Source organism: Sapajus apella, unplaced genomic scaffold, assembly GCF_009761245.1.
Source record: "Sapajus apella isolate SASKATOON/1434 unplaced genomic scaffold, GSC_monkey_1.0 scaffold23, whole genome shotgun sequence".
In the NCBI taxonomy this organism is placed as follows: Eukaryota; Metazoa; Chordata; class Mammalia; order Primates; family Cebidae; genus Sapajus; species Sapajus apella.
In genome coordinates, this window is record NW_022436963.1 from 4,092,090 (window position 1) to 4,105,224 (window position 13,135).

A 13,135-nucleotide genomic window follows, 5' to 3' on the forward strand; every position below is an offset into this window, starting at 1 on the left:
TTAGTAGAGATGGGATTTCACCATGTTGACCAGGATGGTCAACATGGTGAAATCCCATCTCTACTAAAAATACAAAACATTAGCTGGGCATGGTGGCGCGTGCCTGTAATCCCAGCTACTGAGGAGGCTGAGGCAGGAGAATTGCCTGAACCCAGGAGGTGGAGGTTGCCGTGAGCCGAGATCACGCCATTGCACTCCAGCCTGGGTAACAAGAGCGAAACTCCGTCTCAAAAAAAGATCTAATACCCCTGGCTGGGCACAGTGGCTCACACCTGTAATCCCAGCACTTTGGGAAGCCAAGATGGGCAAATCCTGTGAGCTCAGGAGTTCAAGACCAGCCTAGACAACATGGTGAAACCCCATCTCCACTAAAAATACAAAAATTAGCCAGGCATGGTAGTGTACACCTATAGTCCCAGCTACTTGGGAGGCTGAGAAGATGGCTTCAGGCCAGGAGGTGGAGGTTGTAGTGAGCTGAGATCATGCCACTGCACTCTAGCCTAGGTGACAGAGCCAGGCACTGTCTCAAAAAAATAAATAAATAAAAAAGAGATCTAGTACCCCTTCATCCCTTGAGAATTTGATGAAAGCCAGTATTCTTGACAACCAACCCAAAAAGCTGACATTATTATTGTCCCATGTTCTCGTAATTCCTCATATGAAGTATTGTACTTATCTCAGTTAATAATAACCGTACCCTTTCAGATCCTCAGGCTTACAAACAGAAGTCACCCCTGACTTATCTTTCTCAGATCCTACATCCCATTTTTCAATAATACTATTAATTTGACCTTCAAAATACTATCCTGTGCAATCACCCTGGTCTCAAGCAGCGTCATTCTTGCCTGGATTATTGCAACCACCTCCTAGGTGATGGATCTCCTTGCTTCTACTTTGACTCTTTTTTTTTTTTTTGAGACAGAGTCTCACTCTGTCGCCCAGGCTGGAGGGCAGTGGCGTGGTCTTGGCTCACTGCAACCTCTACGTCCTGGGTTCAGGTGATTCTCCTGCCTCAGCCTCCTTAGTAGCTGGGACTATAGGCATGTGCCACCATGCCTGGCTAATTTTTTTGTATTTTTAGTAGAGACGGGGTTTCACCATCTTGCCTAGGCTAGTCTCAAACGCTTGACCTCATGATCCACCCACCTCAGCCTCCCAAAGTGCTGGGATTACAGATGTGAGTCACTGTGCCTGGCCTACCTTGACTCTTTATGGTCTATTCTCAATACCAAATAGGCAGAGCAATCCTACTAAGATCTAAATCAAATGTCACTTCTGGTGCTTGAAACAATCAGATGGCACTCCATGAAACTCAGTAAAAGCTCAAGTCCCTATAATGGTCTCTGAGGCCCTATGTGATGTGGACCCTACCTCTGGCACTTATCTCTTACTAACTCATGAATAGCTCACTCTCCTAGTAACAAACAGGCTGGCATACTTCTCTCTCAGGTGTTTATACTGGCTGTTCCCACTACCTGGAATCTTTTCTCTCTGGATATTCACATTACTCATCAGTTTCTTCAAGTGTTGGCTCAGCTGCTGACTTCTCTGTGAGGCCTATATAAACTATTCTCCCTGCTCCAACCACGGACCCTCTTCTCCCCCTGTCCTGCTCTATTTTTTCTACAGCATGTATTACAATCTAACATACTATATACTTTACTTACTCAAGATGTTTATTGTTGTCTTCATACTAGAAAAAAGCTCCACAAAACATTTATTCATTAATGTATCCTCAGAGCCTGGTAAACAGTCGGAATAAATGCTTACTGAATGATGAACAGATATGAGAAGGAAACTGAAGCCCGGAGGGGTAAATCATTCACTTAAGGACCTAAAACTAGCAGAGCTGGGACTCAGGGAACCAACTACTGTTCTTAACCAGTATCCTCTCCTGCCCAACCCTATATTACTCTGCTGTGTTTGCCATCCAACCATACTGTCATTCTTTTGTCATTTACTTGTTCATCAAATATCTGAGCCCCTACTATGTTTCATGCACTATGATTTGACAATAACATAATGAACACCAATCTGTGATACGTATGCTAAGGAGAAGGAAATATGTGGTGCTCTGAGAGTGTGCAACAGGGAGACTTAACCCAGTCTGCAGGGGACAGGAAAGACTTCCTTTTAAGGCAGTGCCATTTCAAATTTATGTTAAAGGAGTTTACCATATGAAATAGGCAGGGAGATTTCTGAGCTGAGAGTTCTGTAAATAGTGGAAGAAAACAAAAGAGCCCATGGGAGTAATTTAAAGAAGAAAGTGTGGTTGGAAGGGAATGCGGTGTGAGAAGAAGCTGGAGAAATTGCCAGAAGGACTGTGTCTTCATCAGAAGGGTGATTAATTTCTACTGGGTCCAGATTGCTTGGATTCAACCTCATCTTCCCTATTTGAATGATACTCGCCTGCCCACGCGAGGACGCACGAGGCCATGGGACTTGATGAAGACACAGTCGCCAACCTTCAGCCACATGTCATTGTAATGGAGCTGCTCAAAGTAGTGGCAACCTGGTTCACCATTGGACATTTCCACAGGGACATCTTCTTTTTCCTGTTGTAAAGAAAACTGGCTGAAGAAAGGTAGCTGATAATCAAGAAATAGAGAAGGTAAGAAAGGAAAGCAGACATTCTTTCACATTAACTAAAAAGAAAAAACAACTATTGGTTAGGTGCAACAGCTTACATCTATAATCTCAGCATTTTGGGAGGTCAAGGCAGGAGAATTGCTCGAGCCCAAGTGTTTGAGACCAGTTTGGGCAACACAGTGAGACCCTATCTCAACTAAAAAGAGAAATTAAAAAATTAATCAGGCACGGTAGCGCACACCTGTAGTCCCAGCTACTTAGGAGACTGTGTTGGGTAGATCACTTGAGCTTGGGAGGTCAAGGTTGCAGTGAGCTAGGATAACACCACTGTACTCCAGCCTGGGTGACAGAACAAGACCCTGTCACACACACAAAAAAGTAAATTAAAACAAAAAAACACATAAATAGAAACTTTGAAGGAGGCTAGGAAACCAAAAAATTAGATTGTTGAAATAAACTAAGTCTTATCAAGTATCTATTTTACATTTCTAGTTAATTTTCCTAAAATATTATCCCAAGATGTTTTTATCCTGTCTTTCTCCTGTCTTCAATTCCCACAGCCTTTAGGAAAAAAAAAAAACTGGAGAGGATTTATCAGTATTTAAAAGCAGACTCATTAATGCATTACTAGAGTATAAGGCACAAATTCTACACATGCTTCCTTTCTATCACATTTACTGAGTTCCCTTAATGTCTTAACATTAACAATTGATAGACTTAGGCCAGGCATAGTGGCTCATGTCATAACCCCTACACTCTGGGAGGCCAAGGTGGAAGGACTGCTTGAGCCCAAGGAGTTCAAGACTAGCCTGGGCAATATACTGAGACCTCATTTCCAAAAAATTTTAAAAATTAGTTGCCCTTGGTGACATGCACCTGTATTCACAGCTACTTAGGAGGCTGAGGTGGAAAGACTGCTTGGACCTGGGAATCAGAGTTTGCAGGGAACAGAGGCTGTACCACTGAACTCCAGCTTGGGAAACAAAGTAAGACCCTGTCTCAAAAAAAAGAAACCATAAAAAACAACTGATAGATTTAAAATGTTTACTATTTTGATTTGTTCCAACAAGGAAAGGAATAGCATAGCCTCTGTGACATAAACACACTCTGTTATTTAATAAATTACGGCATCTGTTACCTACTGACTGCTATAACCTTGGGCAAATTACCTGACCTCTTATGCCTTAGTTTCCTCATTTGTAAAATGAAGACAATGATAGTGTGGACACCAGACAGGATTGTTAGGAAGCTTAAGTGACATAATCCATGCTCAAGTACATAGAAAAATGCTTGACTCATAACAACCACTTAACAGACATAATTATTTTTGTTGTTTTATAGTCCTGACTAAAAAAGAAAAAGCAAAAGGAAGATATTTCAACTAATGTAAATATGGTAAAGAAGAACCACCATTTACTGAGAACCTAACAGACAATGGGCACAGGGCGAGATGTTATAAATATATTAACTCCAAAACATACATAGCTGAGGGAACTCCAGTGACTCCAAGTTTCTATAGCATCTTCTGGTGAATATCTCAACTTCGCACTTAAAAAAAAAAACCCTCCAATGTCCCTCCAATGTCCAAGTAATTTAATATTCTGATTTTTATGACTTCAAATGTGATACTGAAGTGGTATTCTTGGAAAATCATTAAGAATGAGGGAACGCCGGGCACAGTGCTCACACCTGTAATCCCAGCACTCTGGAAGGCCAAGGCAGGCAGATCACTTGAGGCCAGGAGTTCGAGACCAGACTGGCCAACATGGTAAAACCCCATCTCTACTAAAGATACAACAAGTAGCCAGGAATGGTGGTGTGTGCCTCTAGCCCCAGGAACTCAGGAAACTGAGGCATAAGAATTGCTTGAACCCAGGAAGCAGAGGTTGCAGTGAGCCGAGATTGTGCCACTACATTTCAGCCTGGACAGACCTTGTCTCAAAAAAAAAAGAAATCAGAGAGGTTCCATATATATGATGGGAAAGGGTCATATGAGAGTGGAAGCTGTGAATAAAACAACCCATGAGATTAATAATACCTTTTCTTTTAAGGAATGGGTTCTACTCTAAAGTTATTATTGAAAGAAGTTCCAGCTGGGCACAGTGGCTCTGGCCTGTAATCCCAGCACTTTGGGAGGCCAAGGCAGGTGGATCACCTGAGGTCAGAAGTTCAAGATCAGCTTGATCAATACAGTAGAAACCCATCTCTACCAAAAAGACAAAAATTAGCTGGCCATGGTGGTATGTGCCTGTAGTACCAGCTACTCAAAGACAGTAGAATCACTTAAACCTGGGATGGGGAGGTTGCAATGCGTCGAAATCCCACCACTGCACTCCAGCCTGGGTGACAGACTGAGACTCCGTCTCAAAAAAAGAAAAGAGTTCCTGAATGACCTGTCTTGGTCATGTAATATTAAAATAAAGATATGAGACCACAAAGACCAAGTAACTCATATACAGAGAGTTCCTAGGGACTTCCAAATATCTAGGTTAATTATCATGCTGGCTTCCACTGATAATTTTTTTTTTTTTTTTTTTTTTTGAGACAGAGTCTTGTTCTGTTGCCCAGGCTGGAGTGCAGTGGTGTGATTTCAGCTCACTGCAACCTTCATCTCCCTGGTTCAAGTGTTTCTCCTGCCTCTCCCTCCCAAGTAGCTGGGATTAAAGGCGCCTGCCACCATGCTGCCCGCCTCAGCTTCCCAAAGTGCTGGGATTAAGGTGTGAGCCACGAGCCTGACCGGACAATTCTCATTTTAAAAGAAATTATTTTATGATTCCCACACAATCCCATACTGGTAAAATATTTAAAAAATCACATTCTTTCCCATGCTTCCTTTCTAACACAATACTGTTAGGACATTAAAATCGATGTTTTCTCTACGACACTAAGAATTCCATATTTTTCCAGTTTTCACATTAACAATTTTACAACTCTATCTTTCCTGACTTTATACATTTGTTTGAAATAATTAAAACATTAGAGCATGCAAAACTTAAAATATAAAAGTCTTTCCTGACCCAACCTCAGAAACAATCACCTGGTTTAGTATATAGTATATAGTTTTTTATGTTGTTTTCACATTGGTATATGTAAATTACTTTTTTTCCCCTTAAACCTGTAGCACCTGGTACAAGTAGAATCACATCCAAGTATTAACTAGGCTTAACTCTGTTTAGTTTTCAGGATCACATAAGACTGGGCACATTTATGGTTGTACGGCTACAGCCATATACTTTATTCCTTTCACTGGCTGCAGAGTATTACATTATATGATTGTATGACAACTCATTAAATTCTTTTTTTTTTTTTTTTTTTTTTTGAGATGGAGTTTCGCTCTGTCACCCAGGCTAGAGTGCAGTGGTGCATAATGGGCTCACTGAAACCTCTGCTGCCTGGGTTCAAGCGATTCTCCTGCCTCCGCCTCCTAAGCAGCTGGGATTACAGGCCTGTGCCACTATGCCCAGCTCATTTTTATATTTTCAGTAGATACGGGTCTTAACCTGACCTCAGGTAATCCGCCCACCTCGGCCTTCCAAGGTGCTGGGATCACAAGGGTGAGCAACTGTGTCCAGTCAGGGTTTATGCTTTTATAAATAGGTGATGTTGCCTCTTATTGAGAATCCTTTGGAGCACCTGTTTGAGTACTATCATTGGAGCACATTCTTTGGCATCAAACTGGTGGGTCAAAGACACCAATAGGGCTGGGTGCAGTGGCTCATGCCACTAATCCCAGCACTTTGGGAGGCCGGGGCAGGCGGTTCACCAGAGGTCAGGGATTTGTGACAAGCCTGGCCAACATGGTGAAACCCCGTCTCTACTAAAAATACAAAAATTAACTGAGTGTGGTGGTGCATGCCTGTAATCCCAGGTACTTAGGAAACCGAGGTGGCAGAATCACTTGAACCCAGGAGGCAGAGGTTGCAGTGAGCTGAGATCACGTCACTGTATTCCAGCCTGGGCAACAGCGAGACTCCATCTCAAAAAAAAAAAAAACAAAAGACACCAACAGGATAAAAGTGTGTATGGTCTTATCCTGTACCAGGCTATACGTATTATCAGTCTTTTCTTTTTTCTTTTTTTGAGACGGAGTCTTGCTCTGTTGCCAGGCTGGAGTGCAGTGGCACGATCCCAGCTCACTGCAACCTCTGTCTCCCAGGTTCAAGAGATTCTCCTGCTTCGGCTTCCCAAGTAGCTGGGACTATAGGTGCACGCCACCATGTCCAGCTAATTTTCGTAGTTTTTAGTAGAGACAGGGTTTCACCATGTTGTCCAGAATGGTCTTGATCTCTTGATCTTGTGATCTGCCCACCTCAGCGTCCCAAAGTGCTGAGATTACAGGCGTGAGCCACCTTGACTGGCCTATCAGCCTTTTCAACTCTTGCCATCCTGTCAGGCATTATACAATTATTATACATGTTTTCGGCTGCCTCCCTTCTGTAATTTATCTATTTGGGCCTCTGCTCACTCTGTAGTGCTACTTTCCCCACCAGATTCCAAAGAGTTCTTTGCATATTAGAAACAGTAGTCCCTAGACTGTTTCATTAAACTTATATTTTCAATCATAAATCAATAAAACAATCAATGGTTTTATATAATGCACAGAAATTGCTGTCTATTCCAAATTATTGAAAAAAATTATAGGTAAATAACCATTTTCTAAATTAAATAAAATTTAAAAATTTTTCTGTAGAGACAAGGTCTTGCTATGTTGCCCAGGGTGGTCTGAAACTCCTGGCTGCAACTGATCCACCCGCCTTGGCCTCCCAAAATGCTGGGATTACAGGCGTGCGACACTGTACCAGGCTTCAGTTTTGTTTTTTAACTGTAGTTTTATAAAATTGAATACATCTGGCAGGGCAAAGCTCTCTAATTTTTAAATTAAAAAAAAAAATACCTCAGTTCGCTGTCAAAGGGCAAAGCTCTCTTTCATGCCCTTTCCCCCCTTCTTTTCTGGTGACTGTCACATATTTATTCTAATAAGAATGCTAGAATAATTTTGTCAAGTTTCAAAAACAATTTATGCAAGTCTTTTATGTCCTTCGGTAAATTTTTTTCCTAGAGGTTCTATACATTCCTTGTTAAGGCTATTTCTTAATGTATTTTGTTGTTAGTGTGAATTGGATATTTTCTTCCATAAGATTTTTCTAACATTTGCTAAAGTATATTCAACACTTTCACTTTACTTTCAAAAGTCTTATTAGTTCATATAAGAAGACTGTTCATTTAATATATGGATTTTGAAATTTCTACTTGCTAAATTTTCTGTTTCCAAACCTTTCCAGTTCATTTCCCCTAATTATTTGCAAAAAAGTCTCGCTCTGTTGCCCAGGCTGGAGTGCTCTGTTGCCCCTCCTGGGCTCATGAGATACCCCCACCTCAGCCCTCCAAGTAGTTGGGTGTACAAGCGTGTGCTACCATGCCTGGCTAATTTTCACATTTTTTATAGAGACGATCCTAGGTTAGTCTCAAAATCCTGGACTCGAGTGATCCACCTGCCTTGGCCTCCCAAAGTGCTAGGATTTTGGGCTATTTGGGCCTCTGCTCATTTTTGTAGTACTGAGTGTGCACCACACACTTTTTGTAGTGTACAGGTGTGAACCACCACACCTGTCCTCTTGCTTCTTTATTGTCAATATTTTTACTGCTTTTGTTTATCTAACTACATTGGCTAACTTCAGAAAAATATTAAGTAACAGTAGGACAGCAAGCTGCTTTGTCCAGTGTGCAACTTTAAAAAGGAATTTGTTTTATGGGCTTTAGGCTTGAGACACAAATATGAATTTTTTAAAAATCACACTTGAGGAAATACCTATTGAAACACTTTTAAAAAATCAAGATGCATTCTTCACCAAATAATTTTTCCTTCATCTAATGAAATAATAAATGAAATTCAAAGATTTTCCTAACTTTGAACAGTTCTTGAATCCTTAGAATAAACTCCCACTTCTTGATTATGTTGTTCTCAAAGAAGTAATTTCATTTCACTTACTTTTTTTCCCCAAGTAATTCTGGCATCAATATATATGAATAAGACTGAGTTGCAGTTTTTTGTTTCCATTTTTCATGATGTGGAATCAAGATTATTGTGGCTTTGCAAAACAAACTGGAAATTTCTTGTTCTCCATGCTGTGAAACAGTTTAAACAGCATAATAATCATAGGACCCTTAAAAAAAAAAGTCACCTACCTGTAATCCAAGCACTTTGGGAGGCCAAGACAGGCAGATCATGAGGTCAAGAGACCGAGACCATCCTGGCCAACATGATGAAACCCCTTTTCTACTAAAAATACAAAAATTAGCTGAGCGTGGTGGCATGGGTCTGTAGTCCCAGCTACTTGGGAGGCTGAGACAGGAGAATCGCCTGAACCCAGGAGGTGGAGGTTGCAGTGAGCTGAGATCACACCACTGTACTCCAGCTTGGCAAAAGGGTGATACTCCATCTCAAAAAAAAAAAAAAAAAGAAAGAAAGAAAGAAAAAAGAAAAAGCCACCTATGGAACTGTCTGACCTCAGTACTCTTTGGAGTCAGTTCTATGATACTTAAAAAAATTTCTTCATGATGTTGTACATTTCTGTATTGTATCTCTTCTTGATTCCATTTTGGTAATTTGTAATATCCTAGACCATCAGCCATTTATTCAGATTTTCAAACATACTAGCAGAAATGTACAGTCTTTATATTTCTTCCACATTGACTGACTGACTGAGATGGAGTTTCACTCTTGTGGCCCAAGGTGGAGTGCAATGGTGCAATCTTGGCTCACTGCAACCTCCACTTCCCGGGCTTAAGCAATTCTCTTGCCTCAGCCTCCCAAGTAGCTGGGATTACAGCTGCCTGCCACCACACCCAGCTAATTTTTTGTATTTTTAGTAGAGATGGAGTTTCATCATGTTGGCCAGGCTGGTCTCGAATTCCTGACCTCAGGTGATCCACCCACCTTGGCCTCCCAAAGTGCTAGGATTACAGGTGTGAGCCACCTTCCCTGGCCTTCTTCCACATTTTATGTCTGAGCTGAACCCTATTCTTTTCTCATTATTCGATAGGTGGCAGTTTATCTCACTGGACTTGGAAAATAGCTCTTAGATTTACCTTTAAATTATTATTTTTTTTGCCCAGGCTGGAGTGTAATGGCACGATCTCGGCTCACTGCAACTTTCACGTCCCGGATTCAAACAATTCTTCTGCCTCAGCCTCTGGAGTGGCTGGGATTACAGGCATGTGCCACCACGCCTGGTTGCTTTTTGTAGTTTTTTAAGTAGAGACAGGGTTTCACCATGTTGGCCAGGCTGGTCTTGATCTCCTGACCCAGTGACCTGCCCACCTCAAACTCCTAAAGTACTGGGATTACAGGCATGAGCCACCATGCCCGGCTTCCTTTTTTTTTTTTTTTTTTGAGATGGAGTCTCACTCTGTCGCCCAGGCTGGAGTGTAGTGGCATGGTCTTGGCTCACTGCAGCTTCCACCTCCAAGGTTCAAGTGATTCTCCCGCCTCAACCTCCCAAGTAGCTAAGATTACAGGCACGCGCCACCATGCCCAGCTTATTTTTATATTTTTAGTAGAGATGGGTTTTCACCATGTTGGCCAGGCTGGTCTCGAACTCCTGACCTCAGGTGATCTGCCTGTCTCAGCCTCCCAAAGTGAGAGGATTAGAGGCATGAGCCAATGCAACACAGCCTGATTTCCTTTTAAATTCTAATGTACTGTTTTCAAAGTGTAAATTTCTTTTTGTTATGGTTTCCTTCTTTCTGTTTGCTTAAGGTTTTGTGTTGTTACTCTTTCTAATTCGGAGTTTGAATACTTTATTCATTTATTTTCTGGAATAGATATTTTGAGATGTAATTTTTTTTTCTGTGTGGCTATTTTCTGCATACCTTTTCCAGTTTTAGTATATGTGCTGCCAAAGGGAGCACCTGCATACCTTTTCCAAGTTAAAATTGTCTTCTGCTCGACTGTCCTCTGAGTTGTCTGTATTCTTCTCATCATCACCTTTATCTGCATTTGCAAATACAGAGGCCACGCGAACCACAGGCAGAGGCACATCCCGAGGGACAAACCTAACTGAGCTGATGGGCATGGTCCACAGTTTAATTTTCTTAAAAGATTTGGTTTTGGCAGAATACCGTGATTCACAGACAAAAACATCTTCATCTCGGAAGTTTTCTGGGCATAATTTAAAGTATTCCTGGGGGGTGGGGGAGACAAGAATAAAACTAATTAGGTGGATTTACTGAAAAACAATCAGAGAAAAAAAAAGAAAAAAGCAAATAACGAACCACACAAACAAAAGCTAAACTGATCAGACTTTCTGTCAGTTAACAAAAAATAATAAATGACTAGAGATTTAGAAGTATTTCCTTGGCTACAGAATAGGCTTATTAGATACAAATTCTTTAAATTATAAAAACAAATAATTCCATTTAGCTTACAATTGCTCTTTTAAAATGTAGGAACATTTCATATAGCTATAATGTTCCTTAAAGCTTTGAAGAGGGATCATGTGTTTGTATCAGACATATACACAAAAAGCACACATAATTAGCTACAAACCAAACTGAAAATTTGTAATGATTATCTTTCAAAAAAACATCATACTTAAAAATTAGCCTGGCAATATTAAAAACTTAACCTAATTGCATTATAGCCAAATAGTGTAAGCAGCAAGTCATCTTTCATAACCATGTTCAGTTTAATTTCTTCCCAAATCATTACATTTAGCTATATAGACACTGCTTAAAAAATAGTTTAAAACAGAATTCCTAATTTTGTAAATATCAGTATTTTCTGTGTTTTAAAATTTTATTCCTAGGGAATGAGTGATACTTTTGGGTTTAATGAGTTTCTTACCTTGACAAACATGACCACACACTTGCCTAGAATTTTACTAACGGGAACTTTGTTGTAATAGTCACTCTTAAAAACTTCTTTTTCCAGAAATTTTCGTGTAGCCAGGTGGAATGTTTCATTTGGTCGGTAAAACCAACAGCCATACAACCATTTTTCACCTCAAAAATGGGGAGTGAGGGAGGGGGAAGAGAAAGAGAATCATTGTTAACAGAAATCACTTTTTTTTTTTTTTTTAAAGAGACAGCGCCTCACTATGTTGCCCAAGCTGAATTTGAATTCCTGAGCCAAAGTGGTCCTCCAACCTCAGCCTCCTGAGTAGCTGGGACTACAAGTGTGTATCACTGTTGCCAGCTCAGAAATCACATATTCTTTGCAAAATTAGGAAATACACCATCAATCCATTCTGCCATGACCTGAACCTAGCACTGTGCTTATTATGCTACAGTTTCTTAATATAATTATCTATAGGAGAAATAATACTCTAAAATAATAAAGTGCAATGAGACCTAAAAAATGCATGCTTTCTCCTCTCTCTATATATATTATGCATCCATAACCTCTTGGGCTCAAGTGATCTTCCTGCCTCAGCCTCTCAAGTTGCTGGGACCACAAGCAAATGCCACCATGCCCTGCTAATTTTCTCAACTTTTATAGAGAAGGGATCTTGCCATATTGCCCGGGTTCTTCTTCATATTAAAAGCCGTATAAAATATATAATGAGGAGGACAGGTGATGAGACCTGCTCCACTCAGTTCTGGTTAGTACTTACCTAGAGTTGTGCACTTTAGTAAGGATATAGAGATACTACTGAAGGACATATTTAGCTCTCTGGTGAAGGAATACAAAAATATTTCATGTAATAGGCAGCTCAAAGAACTGGACTGCCTGCATCACATTTCCACCAGCTTTTGGCTTCATTAACTTCTATTCATACTCCAGTTTTCAATTTACAGGCAATTGTTCTGGAAAGCCTTTTTGAAAACAAATTCTAAGCCAAGGCACATCATTCTATAATAATTTCTTTTTTATTCATAATCTTCCTTACTAGAGTAGTTTTGCAGGGGAAAAAACATGAGCTTTTTGTTCTTCTGAATCTCTGTCATTCTACCTAAAGTTTGACTCAAAATATGTTTTCAGTAAGTATCAATTGAATGAATGAATCTCAACCAGACTTTAAGAAGTTGTGTTTCTTTTGACTCAATTGTGATACTTGCCCAATAGGTCCTATGTTTTTCATATGATAGGTGCTTGCTAACATTTATTGATATATTGAACAATTATTATGGAAAGGCATAAAAAGTCTGAGTTAAAATTTTCTTCCCTGAGGAGCAAGGAGGAGTCAAATACTCATATCTCACTAAATTGTTCTTTGATTTAAAACAATCTTACCAGCTGAATCCTCCCATAGTCTTTCAATACAGACTATATGTGGCTGTAGGTTGGCCTCTGCGGGTTCCACATAGACATAATCTCCAACATGGTACATGCTGTTCTTAAAGCTACAGTCCTGGCTGTATGTGCGATGTAAGCCTGAGAGGCCTGCAGCACCAGAGGAATCTTCACTCTTTTCAGCTTCTTAGGTAAATAAATAAATAAATAAATAATAAGTAAGTAAGTAAGTAAGTAAATAAATAAATGAAAAAGGTACTCCAAAAAGGGATGCTGGAGTCAGATGTAGGATTCAAACAACACATGCTAATA

The 13,135-nt window shown here is 40.2% G+C and overlaps 1 protein-coding gene across 33 annotated transcripts in view; it reads right to left on the bottom strand.

Moving 5' to 3' along the window:
• The window catches only part of PBRM1 (polybromo 1), a 149,618-nt gene that overhangs the window by 34,131 nt on the left and 102,352 nt on the right, over positions 1-13,135 (bottom strand). For all 33 annotated transcript variants that reach the window (XM_032290133.1, XM_032290135.1, XM_032290114.1 and 30 more), the window contains 4 exons: positions 12,824-13,009; positions 11,435-11,592; positions 10,509-10,772; positions 2,410-2,555 (listed from right to left, as the gene is read on the bottom strand). In XM_032290133.1, the coding sequence (XP_032146024.1) occupies positions 2,410-2,555; positions 10,509-10,772; positions 11,435-11,592; positions 12,824-13,009 (754 nt within the window). The remainder of the gene's footprint in view (positions 1-2,409; positions 2,556-10,508; positions 10,773-11,434; positions 11,593-12,823; positions 13,010-13,135) is intronic.